The sequence below is a fragment of the Oncorhynchus gorbuscha genome, linkage group LG01 (assembly GCF_021184085.1).
Source record: "Oncorhynchus gorbuscha isolate QuinsamMale2020 ecotype Even-year linkage group LG01, OgorEven_v1.0, whole genome shotgun sequence".
Classification (NCBI taxonomy): Eukaryota; Metazoa; Chordata; class Actinopteri; order Salmoniformes; family Salmonidae; genus Oncorhynchus; species Oncorhynchus gorbuscha.
The window spans coordinates 20,997,494-21,009,716 of record NC_060173.1 but is presented as its reverse complement, the minus strand read 5'-3'; the positions used below and the strand labels follow the sequence as shown (position 1 = coordinate 21,009,716).

General features: G+C 43.2%; 1 protein-coding gene across 1 annotated transcript in view; it reads left to right on the top strand.

The window, feature by feature from the left end:
* Window positions 1-2,314: 2,314 nt before the first annotated feature.
* LOC124034569 (FYVE, RhoGEF and PH domain-containing protein 4-like) overlaps window positions 2,315-12,223 on the top strand; it is a 123,659-nt gene continuing 113,750 nt past the window's right edge. Inside the window, exon 1 of the mRNA XM_046347956.1 lies at window positions 2,315-2,688. Within this exon, the coding sequence (XP_046203912.1) occupies window positions 2,577-2,688 (112 nt within the window). The 5' untranslated portion in view covers window positions 2,315-2,576. The remainder of the gene's footprint in view (window positions 2,689-12,223) is intronic.

The following is a 12,223-nucleotide window of genomic DNA, read 5'->3' as shown; positions in this document are numbered from 1 at the left end:
AACCACCAACTTACCATCCTGAGACAAGGCCGAGTATAGCCCACAAAGATCTCCAACACGGTACAACCCAATGGGGGGGGGAACCCAGACAGGCCGACCACAACAGTGAATCAACCCACCCAGGTGACGCACCCCCCCCCCAGGGACGGCACGAGAGAGCCCCAGCAAGCCAGTGACTCAGCCCCCGTAACAGGGTTAGAGGCAAAGAATCCCAGTGAAAAGAGGGGAACCGGCCAGGCAGAGACAGCAAGGGCGGTTCGTTGCTCCAGAGCCTTTCCGTTCACCTTCCCACTCCTGGGCCAGACTACACTCAATCATATCATTGTGGAGAGACTAATTGAATGGAAGTGATATTGCATTACAATGGTAATCTTTGATGAGGTGGGTTGTCTTGATTTTAACTACCAATCTAACATCACTACACTTGAGATGCTTTTTTTATACAACTTTTTTGCAAGACAAAGATTATATTTTTTACATCTGTTTTTTTTTTACCACAGTTACCGCTGAGGTGATTGATTATGTTGTCATGTAGGTGAAATCTGATTTGACATAGACACTCTGATACTAAAGGTAGGAGATGAGGAGGTGACGTCTGGGTTAGTGAACCTGGATGTGTCCTTTAGAATTGCACCAGTTGACTCAACCCTGATCTGTGTGACAAGACTCCCCTCCTCAGTTTAGTTTTAACACATTTCAGATAACACAATCCCCCCATGCTGTGGACCCCTAGTATCATGTTTCTGTCTAAATAAGGCATTTGAATTCGCTCTTCTTAAACATGGCATTGTTTATGTGTCAGAGATTGCTTGTTTAATGTCTAACCCAAAGGAAATTACGGTAATCAAATATCATGCTGGGGCATGAATGAAATACTGTAGTTTCAAACCAAAGGTAAACTACCTTCTCCTCCAAACATTGTTCTTTACAAGCACAATAAGGACTTTGCATTGAAGAAATAACAGTGGACATCTCGATCCAGGCATCTATCTTCCGGTTATCAGAGCCATGTATAGATCTACCCTGTATATGGCTTTGTCGGATATGATACCATGACACTAACCAGCAGGCTGAGAACAGGGATGAATACCAAAGTCTTCCAGGATATAGGAAGGATTTTGTGAGTCACACGCTTACACCTTCAGATCAATTTGTATAAAGCTTTGATGATCTGGCTAACCTAGTTGAAACATTAATGCAAGAAGAGCCAAGAACAAACCGTGTGTTTGTGTTGATGATGTAGCTAATGTTTGAGTTGCATGATTCACATCCACTGTATCTCTCTCTCTTTCCTTTGAGTCGATAGTAATGATTATGTCTTATGTTTAACTACTCCGCTTTATTGAAGGGGAATCTGAACACCTAGTTCCTTATAGATTGGAGCCAGATGCATTGTGATAGATTTTTCTTACAGTTCTCTATTCATTCATTCACAAATGTCGGTGGATTTATTGAACTTAATTGGGTTTATTCTGGTGAGACATGTGTATACTGTAACCACAAAGGACAATCACCCTTAGAATCCACACAGTTAGTGCTGGTGAAAGCATGTTTGCAACTACATTGTTTGTATTATGAAACCTTGGGTGGAACAGAAGAAAATGAAGAAGAGGAGTGAGGTTCAAAGCTAGTCTAGTGACTGGTGTCTGGAGAACATTTTGTCTACTCCTTTGGTTGTTGCACAAGTTCCTTCATCAATGGAAGATGGCGATACAGAACAGTGCCCTGGCATTAGAGACACTAATCAATAAAGAAAAAAGGAGTTAAAAGACAGCAATATACTGTATTGGGTTTCTTGTTAATATTTTTACTCCATTTAAAACAGTGTAACATCGGCTTCAATATCAAATAAAAACAACTGTCTTGGAGTAATATGGACTGTATTGGCTGAGTCCTTTTTCTCAAGTATGATGGTCCTAATAACCTTATGTATGTCATCCATTTCATAACAGTTTCCATTTATCTGGAAGTGTTACTTTATCATTATGGATGTTTATTACAGTCAATACCACAGGCACAGCACAACCTGACATTATTTTACATTAGATTGTATGCAAAACACCTTTCAGCTATTCAAGGAAGTGGTACGTTCTCTCTGTAATCTATTGTTTTCCTACAACCAGCACGATATTCATATCGCAATAATAGCCTATTGATCACTATCTTGTTCCATATCGAACGGGGATTGGGGGGGGGGGTTCCTCCTCCAATCAGAGCAACGGATACAGTCTGCAACAGTGAAACAGGGCGGGGTTTGAAATAGTCTGCTTGAAGGTGATTGTACAGAGATAAACGGATCATGATGATTTAGGGGAGCGCAGAGCGGACGCACCAGCGCATTGACTTTGGACTTTGTCATCAGCGTTTATAGTGGCTATCTGGGAAAATATATGCGTTACTTGCCTGTGACACCTTCAACACGTTTGTTTCATTTTGCGGTCGATGATTAGTTGGAATATTGTTTGACATGGAATTAAATTAACTGTAGCCTAATATGTTGAATGCTAATTGTGCATTTCAGTGCTCGAGTAGGCTCGACTACCCGATAGAGCTGCTCACTCTGTAAATCGTTTTCAATGTTGGAACGGTCAGCACAGGATAAAGACATGGACGACTTCAGACGGGTCGCCTTCCGGAGGAAACCCCGAACTTTTGGCGAATCTGACATGGAACATGATGAATATTCAGGTGAGTGACTGACCGATGGCGGTGCGTAGCTGGTAGTGGCGTGTTTCGCTCAAACGGACAAAAAAAACATATACAACTCAGATCCTCAACATTGGGTACAGTGAGTGTAATATTTGGTGTAACATGTCTAATAACGTGTGTAGTAGTGCCTTGATACTGTGAAATGTTAGGGTTTGCTTTTGGCTATTCCATCACAGTGATCATGTTTTACTTTTGTGCATGTGCACATATAAACTAAAAGAGATTCTGTTGCCTTGCTTCACTGTCCGTCCACACTATTACTTTAAAAATCTTATCGTGTTACTGTAGTTGTATGTACTGTTTCACATACCTTGCACATCATAAATCAATCAAATGTATTTATAAAGCCCTTTTTTACATCAGTCGATGTCACAAAGTGCTGTACAGAAACCAGCCTAAAACCCAAAACAGCAACAATGCAGGTGTAGAACCATGGTGGCTAGAAAAAAACTCCCTAGAAAGGCAGGAACCTAAGAAGAAACCTAAAGAGGAAACAGGCTCTGAGGGGTGGCCAGTCCTCTTCTGGCTGTGCCGGGTGGAGAACATAACAGTACAGGGCCAAGATGATCAAACGTTCATAGATGACCTGCAGGGTCAAATAATAATAATCACAGTGGTTGTAGAGGGTGCAACAGGTCAGCACCTCAGGAGTAAATGTCAGTTGGCTTTTCATAGCCGGTCATTCAGAGTTAGAGACAGCAGGTGGGGTAGAGAGAGAGAAAACAGCATGTCTGGGACAGGTAGCACGTCCGGTGAACAAGTCAGGATTCCATAGCCACAGGCAGAACAGTTGAAACTGGAGCAGCAGCACGACCAGGTGGACTGGGGTCAGCAAGGAGTCATCAGGCCAGGTAGTCCTAAGGCATGGTCCTAGGGCTCAGGTTCTCAGAGAGAGAGAGAGAATTAGAGGGAGCATACTTAAATTCACACAGGACACCGGATAAGACGGGAGAAATACTCCAGATATAACAGTCTGAACCTAGTGCCCCGACACATAAACTATTTCAGCATAATTACTGGGCTGAACATTACATTTACATTTACATTTAAGTCATTTAGCAGACGCTCTTATCCAGAGCGACTTACAAATTGGTGCATTCACCTTATGACATCCAAATAGGGGTTTGTTCTACTCCTCCAGGCTAGTCATTGGGTGAACATAAATGGTTGCCATAATCTTGGGCTAGGCTATTGAGCTATTGTGAAAGTATGGAATGGCCAACACACCTGTAGTGTGTGTTTGTACAGAGAGGGGATTGCATTGCACTAGACTGCTGACTGCTGAACAGTCAGATATGTATGAGGGGGAAGGTGGCAGACATGCCTTAACCTGTTATGTAATTTCTTTAATGCCTCAAATAGTTTTCTATTTCAACCCCTTGACTAGTGTTCCTTCTTTCTGTTGTTACTGAGAGTCTGTCCAGCCTGTGCCTAGGCATGCTACAGAGAGAGAGGGGTGGAACACTTACATGGCCCAGTCTTGTCTCTCCCTGTCGTGGCGAGATTAAATGTGGTTGTGCAAACAACATGGAGCATTGCAAATATTTTATTGAAATCAGAGCCTATAGCCTACGTGCCTTCTGTTTGGTGAAAACTTTGCCTTTGGGCAATGTCACCTCCAGGATAGAGTGGTGAGGTGACCCTTTAAGGCTGAGTTCGTACTAACGGAAATAGACAAATTAGATGTCACTTAATTAAATCAAGTGGGGTAATACTGTAGAGTTCAGAGACACCATGTGATCAGTCATGAGTCATCCTCAAGCGTCTCCTCTGACCTGCAGTCACCTGCTGCTCTATAGTCACCTGCTGCTCTACCCCCTGTAGTGCTTTGTGGTCGGAGGTCAAGCAGTTGCCATACCAGGCAGTGATGCAACCAACCATGCTCTCGATGGTGCAGCTGTCAAACTTTTTGGGGATCTGAGGACCCATGCCAAATCTTTTCAGTCTCCTAAGGGGGAACAGGCAATGTTGTGCCCTCTTCACACAACTATTTGGTGTGTTTGGACCATGATGGTTTGTTGGTGATGTGGACACCAAGGAACTTGAAGCTCTCAACCTGTTCCACTACAGCCCCGTCAATGAGAATGGGGGTGTGCTCGGTCCTTCTTTTCCTGTAGTCCACAATCACCTCCTTTTTCTTGATCATGTTGAGGGAGAGGTTGTTGTCCTGGCACCACCCGGCCAGGTCTCTGACCTCCTTCCTATAGGGTGTCTTACCGTTGTCGGTGATTAGGCCCACCACTGTTGTGTCGTCTGCAAATGTAATGATGGTGTCTACCCTTTAGCTCAGTGCGGATTTTGCCTGAGATGTGCATCCCCGTGGTTCCTGTAAACACACTCTTCCCCATATGGTCTAAAGACTGATTTTGTGTGTATGTCCAATATCTCCAGCCATCACACTATAACGTGTCAGTTTAACACCTGCACCGCACTTTTGTTTGTTGGCATCTTAGGAATTCTTCTGCTTGCTGAGTCAAATTTCCCTCATTAACCACAGACAGCAAGTAGCTGGATCTGGGGCCATAACAAAGGTTCTGTTTGTGTTCCCTTTGCCCTGGGAAGGAGCAGGGCACCCTGGGATAGCATAGCTGGGCTGGATGCATCAATGGCTCTGTGGTGTATTGTTATTGTGGTGGTTGTTGCGCTGAGCTGAGCCCTCTGTCTCTCTCAACTAGCTTTAACTCACTCTCAAACCCTGGTGTTGCACAACTCACTCAGTTCATTATAAATATCAGAGCTTTATTATAGTCTGTTAAGTTGGCATGTCATAAACATGGGTTATTACCACTTCATTAATTGTTAGCCATGAATTACAGTGACAGCCTTCCTGCAACTGCATCTTTCTGCATAGACTAATGTATGAATGATAGTTTGTCAGAATGAGGAACCAGAGCTCTTCAGGTTTCCCCACGGAGGCCCTATTGAACAGGCTATAGTTTAGGTTACTACGCTAATGCTCTCGGTGCTTTCTGTGCTTTTTGCTTTTGTGTTTTCTCTCTGTGCTCCTGCTTTGGTATGAGCATGTGACTGTGTATAAACCCCTGATAGCCCATATCATGAGGTTAGAGGCAAAGCCAGACTACATTGATCTTCATCACATGCTTTAAGTTAGGCCCTGCATGTTCAAGGTATTCATCCAAGGTCCATTTTTTTTTTGCCACAAAGTCAATGAATGTTTATTGGAGTGTTCTCTTAATAATAATTGAATGCGTTGATTTCATTCATCCAAGTCTCAATGTGATTTCGATTCTATATGGGATTCAAGTTTTGGCATGAAGCTATGACTATCAATACTGTTACTCTTGGAATGTAACAGTACATCTCTATGGAAGATACAGGTACAGTGGGTATCATAAGTATTCACCCCAATTGGATTTTTTCACATTTTGTTACGTTACAAAGTGGGATTGAAATTAATTTAATTGTGATTGTATTTTGTCATTGATCTACACAAAATACTATGTAATGTCAAAGTCGAAGATAAAACTCCTGCCTCCTGAGTGGCTCAGTTGCAAGCTGTGCCACTAGAGATCCTGGTTTGAGTCCAGGCTGTGTCGCAGCCGGCCACGACCGGGAGACCCATGGGCTGGCACACAATTGGCCCAACGTCATCTGGGTTAGGGGAGGGTTTGGCTGCAGGGATGTCCTTGTCCCATCGTGCACTAACGACTCCTGTGGCGGGCCGGGCACAGTGCACGCTGACACGGTTGCCAAGTGTACAGTGTTTCCTCCGACACATTGGTGCGGCTGGCTTCCAGGTTAAGGGGGGATTGTGTCAAGAAGCAGTGTGGCTTGGCGGGTTGTTTTTCGGAGGATGCATGGCTGTCGACCTTCGCCTCTCCCGAGTCCGTACAGGAGTTGCAGCGTTGAGACATGACTGTAACTACCAATTGGATACCATGAAAAAGGGGTACATTTTAAAAAACATTTTTAAAAACAAATTAAAAAGTGGAAGAAAAAACTCCCCGTCTTTGCCGATTTCAAGCATATCCATACCATGATGGGCATGCTTGACAATGAAGAGGCAGTTACTCAGTGATGTGTTGTGTTCAGTGGAGGCTGCTGAGGGGAGGACGGCTCATAATAATGGCTAGAACGGAGCAAATGGAATGTCATCAAACACATAGAAACCATGTGTTTGATGTATTTAATACCAGTCCACTGATTCTGCTCCAGTCATTACCATGAGCCCATCATCCACAAGGAAGGTGCCACCAACCTCCTGTAGTTGTGTTGGATTTGCACCAAACATAAAGGCTTTATTTAGGGCAAAAGTTTTTGAATTAGTCTCAGATTGCTCTGGCAATTCTCACATAGACACTTCATTGAGAGGAATGTATGATATGCTTTTTACATGTGTATATGTATAGTGGTGCAAAAAGGTATTTAGTCAGCCATCAATTGTGCAAGTTCTCCCACTTAAAAATATATTTTTTATTTTTTTATTTCACCTTTAGAATGTGCGAAGTAGAAATAAAAATAATGTGGTGCAAAGGAGCTAAATAAATAAAATAAATACAGTAGGGAAAGAGGTAGTTGTTTGGGCTAAATTATAGGTGGGCTATGTACAGGTGCAGTAATCTGTGAGCTGCTCTGACAGTTGGTGCTTAAAGCTAGTGAGGGAGGTACGTGTTTCCAGTTTCAGAGATTTTTGTAGTTCGTTCCAGTCATTGGCAGCAGAGAACTGGAAGGAGAGGTGGCCAAAGAAATAATTGGTTTTGGGGGTGACTAGAGAGATATACCTGTTGGAGTGTGTGCTACAGGTGGGAGATGCTATGGTGACCAGCAAGCTGAGATAAGGGGGGACTTTACCTAGCAGGGTCTTGTAGATGACATGGAGCCAGTGGGTTTGGCGATGAGTATGAAGCAAGGGCCAGCCAACGAGAGTGTACAGGTCGCAATGGTGGGTAGTATATGGGGCTTTGGTGACAAAACGGATTGCACTGTGATAGACTGCATCCAATTTGTTGAGTAGGGTATTGGAGGCTATTTTGCAAATGACATCGCCGAAGTCGAGGATTGGTAGGATGGTCAGTTTTACAAGGGTATGTTTGGCAGCATGAGTGAAGGATGCTTTGTTGTGCAATAGGAAGCCAATTCTAGATTTAACTTTGGATTGGAGATTTTTGATGTGGGTCTGGAAGGAGAGTTTACAGTTTAACCAGACACCCAGGTATTTGTAGTTGTCCACGTATTCTATTTTACTTATTTTCCACCATAATTTGCAAATAAATTCATTAAAAATCCTACAATGTGATTTTTCTGGATTTTTTTCTTCTCATTTTGTCTGTCATAGTTTGAAGTGTACCTATGATGAAAATTACAGGCCTCTCTCATCTTTTTAAGTGGGAGAACTTGCACAATTGGTGGCTGACTAAATACCTTTTTGCCCCACTGTAGTTGTTTTGTGAAAATCATGATGAAACTGGCCATTTTAGGCCCTTTTTAGACCTATACATGTCTCCTGTAAAACCCTTGTCTCCTGTAAAACCCGTGAACCGTAGAGACAACATATTGGTGTCATTGTACTCCTTATAGTGTGTCCTATAATAAGGACTAGGCCTATATTCTGGATAATTTTTTCTTCTCATATGAATTTATTCAAGATTATAAATATTATTATTAATAATAAAGGCACACTTTCTGATTGAGCTTTTTTATATATATACTGTATATATATATTTTTTTACATATTGTTAGGAACTATATACTCTTCAAACAAGTTACATTTCCAGAGTGGGCTCTCTATTACTTTTTGGGATAAGACCCATTTTATACATAGAAACTTACATTACAGGTAATTAACCAATCACAACCCTCCTTTAGGATTTGTTGGGTTCTGAGAATATGAAAATATACTTATTCATGTCACTGATGGAGTGCTAAGGTTTAGAGGCTCTACACCAGAAGTTAAGGGTTATAGGAGGAAGGTATATAGTGTGTGCAACTAAGCTTGGAATGTGTTGAGTACAGGGAAGCGATTACATGTAGCAGGCATTGATAATGGGAGACGGGTGGAGATCTTGGAAACTAACAATGTCACTGAGGGAGAGAGTGTAATGCATAACGTTTGCATAACGTTGTGTCAGGATATGTTATTGTTAGCCATCAGGGATCCTCTGAGAGGATAAGAGACACAGTCTGGTATCAATAACCATGACAGCCTTGAGTTGGGGAGGAGTGAGCACTTTAGGTCAGGTTAGATGAAGTGAGGAAGAACAGATATCACTAAAGTTCTGTCTAGCAACAGAGATGCATTGGCTGTTCAGATGTGGAGGAGGAGACTCAGCATAGGAGAAAGGGTTAAATATCAGTGCTTGTGTGAAATATTTTTGTCTGAATCCAGCTGTATCAACCCTTTGGGAAGAATTAAACTTGGTTATAAACTTCTCTAGTGTCCGTGAGTTATTTACTCAAAATTAGAACCTAACAGATTGTACAGTACATTCAGCAAATCACCAACAGAGGGAGTTCACCTTGAATCTATTTTCCTGTGTTTGAATCCATTCACTGTGTTGGTGGTGCTCATGTATCATAACTTAAAAAGTAGCAGAGAGTCCACTCTGGAAATGTGATGTACTGTAGTTGTAGAGTATATTGTTGGCAGAACAATCTGAGATAGCAAAAATATGTTTTTGTGTGGTTTAATACACCATCCACAGCATAATTATTAACTTGACCATGCTGATTTGTTATTGTTACCCATCTTCCAATCACAGTCCTTCTTTATGAGGCTTTCGAAAAGCTCCCTGGCCTTTAGTTGAATCTGTGCTTGAAATTCAATACTTGACTGAGGGACTTTACAGATTTTGTAGGTATGGGGGACAGAGGATGGGGTAGTCATCGAAAAATCATGTCAACCCCTATTATTTCACATTATTGGTATGTCGAGAAGCCCTCCCTTCCCTCTGGAAATATATCATCACAGTGAGTTAGGTGGGTTTGTTCCTCACATAGCAGGAACTGGGTAATATAGCTCTTTCAATATTCCTCAGAGGGTTTTAGTCTACACACCCGTACCCCTATTTTGAACTGTGGTGTAATTAATAATTCCAGTTCCCAACAACTCCACTAGATAGCAGTGAATGCTCACTAAAATGTCTCTGATAAAATGCTTTTGATTAATACCAGTGGTAGGGATTGGTGAGTCTGCAATCACTAGGTCAGGGGTAGGGATTGGTGAGTCTGCAACCACTCGGTCAGGTGTAGGGATTGGTGAGTCTGCAACCACTAGGTCAGGGGTAGGGATTGGTGAGTCTGCAACCACTAGGTCAGGGGTAGGGATTGGTGAGTCTGCAACCACTAGGTCAGGGGTAGGGATTGGTGAGTCTGCAACCACTCGGTCAGGGGTAGGGATTGGTGAGTCTGCAACCACTCGGTCAGGGGTAGGGATTGGTGAGTCTGCAACCACTAGGTCAGGGGTAGGGATTGGTGAGTCTGCAACCACTAGGTCAGGGGTAGGGATTGGTGAGTCTGCAACCACTCGGTCAGGGGTAGGGATTGGTGAGTCTGCAACCACTAGGTCAGGGGTAGGGATTGGTGTGTCTGCAACCACTAGGTCAGGGGTAGGGATTGGTGAGTCTGCAACCACTCGGTCAGGGGTAGGGATTGGTGAGTCTGCAACCACTAGGTCAGGGGTAGGCAACTAGATTCAGCTGAGGGATGATTTTGGTCGGGGGTCCAGAACATAATTCCAATCATTTGTACACAGCAAATTGACCACAACTAAGCCCAGAAATAGATTATATTTCAAAATAACAATAATTTAATACCTTGATTACATTGAGACACGATCACATATGTTTTACATTTATTTTACCTCTATTTAACTAGGCATGTCAGTTAAGAACAAATTCTTATTTGTCTATGTTTTGTCTTTTTTTATTTGTGGGAATACTTGGGAACATATTTCTTAAATTAAACAAATTTGTAGCTGAATCCCTGGTGATTTTACAGTCTCTTGACCCCCCCCCAAAAAAAAAACTGGGGGGGGCCCAAAAAAATCGCTTTCCGGTTTTGATAACATACAATGATAACATACAATGATAACATACAATGGTAACATACAATGATAACATACAATGGTAACATACAATGGTAACATACAATGATAACAAACAATGGAATATCTTCTGTTTCCCCCTGTTTGTTCTATTAGATGTTAAGGAAAAAGATAGCTTCCCATGGTTTGGTTTACCTCATGTTCATATGAAATTATCCTCTGTTATTGCATTATACCCCTCCTATCTGGCCAATGACTGGTTTTCTACAGATAAAGAGAAGTTGACAGTGCAGCCTCAGCCGTGTGTTTCTTTACCCAGGATGTGAATGGTCAATTTGATAGGATGAGTCTACTATTATCAGATGTGTTTGCCTGGAAGTGTTTTTCTCCAGCCTAGTGGGCAATACGTTTAGTGGTGGGAAAAGTAGGAGTCAAGGCCACTCACCCTTTTCCCAGGTGTGAGAGAGTACTCCACCACACACACACACACACACACACACACACACACACACACACACACACACACACACACACACACACACACACACACACACACACACACACACACACACACACACACACACACACACACACACACACACACACACACACCCTACCGTTCTCATTCCTTCCCCAGGCCTACGGGGAGGTGAAGGGAAGGGGATTATTTGAGTGTGTTTGTACAGAAATGTGTGTATGAGTTTGTCTGGGCTGGAGGGAGGGGAAGGGTCTGGTGACACACTTCCTGCAGTTGTCCCCCCACCACCTGCCCAGGGGGTTCTCTGTTTTGTTTCAGTCAGCACACCCATGTGAATGTTCAACGCCACTGCGTTTTTCAACTCCGGTCCTATTTAATGTTGTTGTTTCTTTCAAGCGGAAAGCTTCCTGACCCCTCATACAATTAGCTACAATTAGCTGTTTCCCTTGCCTGGTTTGAGGCAAGGGAAACCCCAAATCCATCAGTCAGTGAGCCCATAGACCCAACAGAATGGAGATACTAAAGAGACTTTACACTCCTACACTCCCACTGATGCAACACCAGGCCAAACCCATTCTTGCCAAAAGGTAACTGGTTAGCTGTCTCAGTCATGGTTCCTGTTTTTCTTTCCATGCAACTGCCGGTGATTCCTGACTGTGGTGTGTTGTTTCCCGCCTGGCTGACAGCGTGCTGCTCTGAGGCTCCTCTGAGTTGACTCAACTCTCTGGTCCAGTCCACAGTCTTAGAGCTCGGCAGAGGAGCTTAGGGAGAGACACAGACACATGTCACTCTGAACATAGAGGAACTTACAGGGGAACGTAGAGCACCCCATCCTTCATATAGGTCTACTACTGCTTCCCCCCCAACTCTCTCTCCAGCTCACCCAGCACAGGGAGCTCCATAGGCCCATCCATTGTTCAGCTGGTGGAGGGAGAGGGAGAGGGCGAGGTAGGGAGGATGGTGTATTTTGGGCAACCATTCACATGCAGGAAGTGTGGCTTCAGTCCCAGTGTCAGATGCACTTTCCTTGCCTC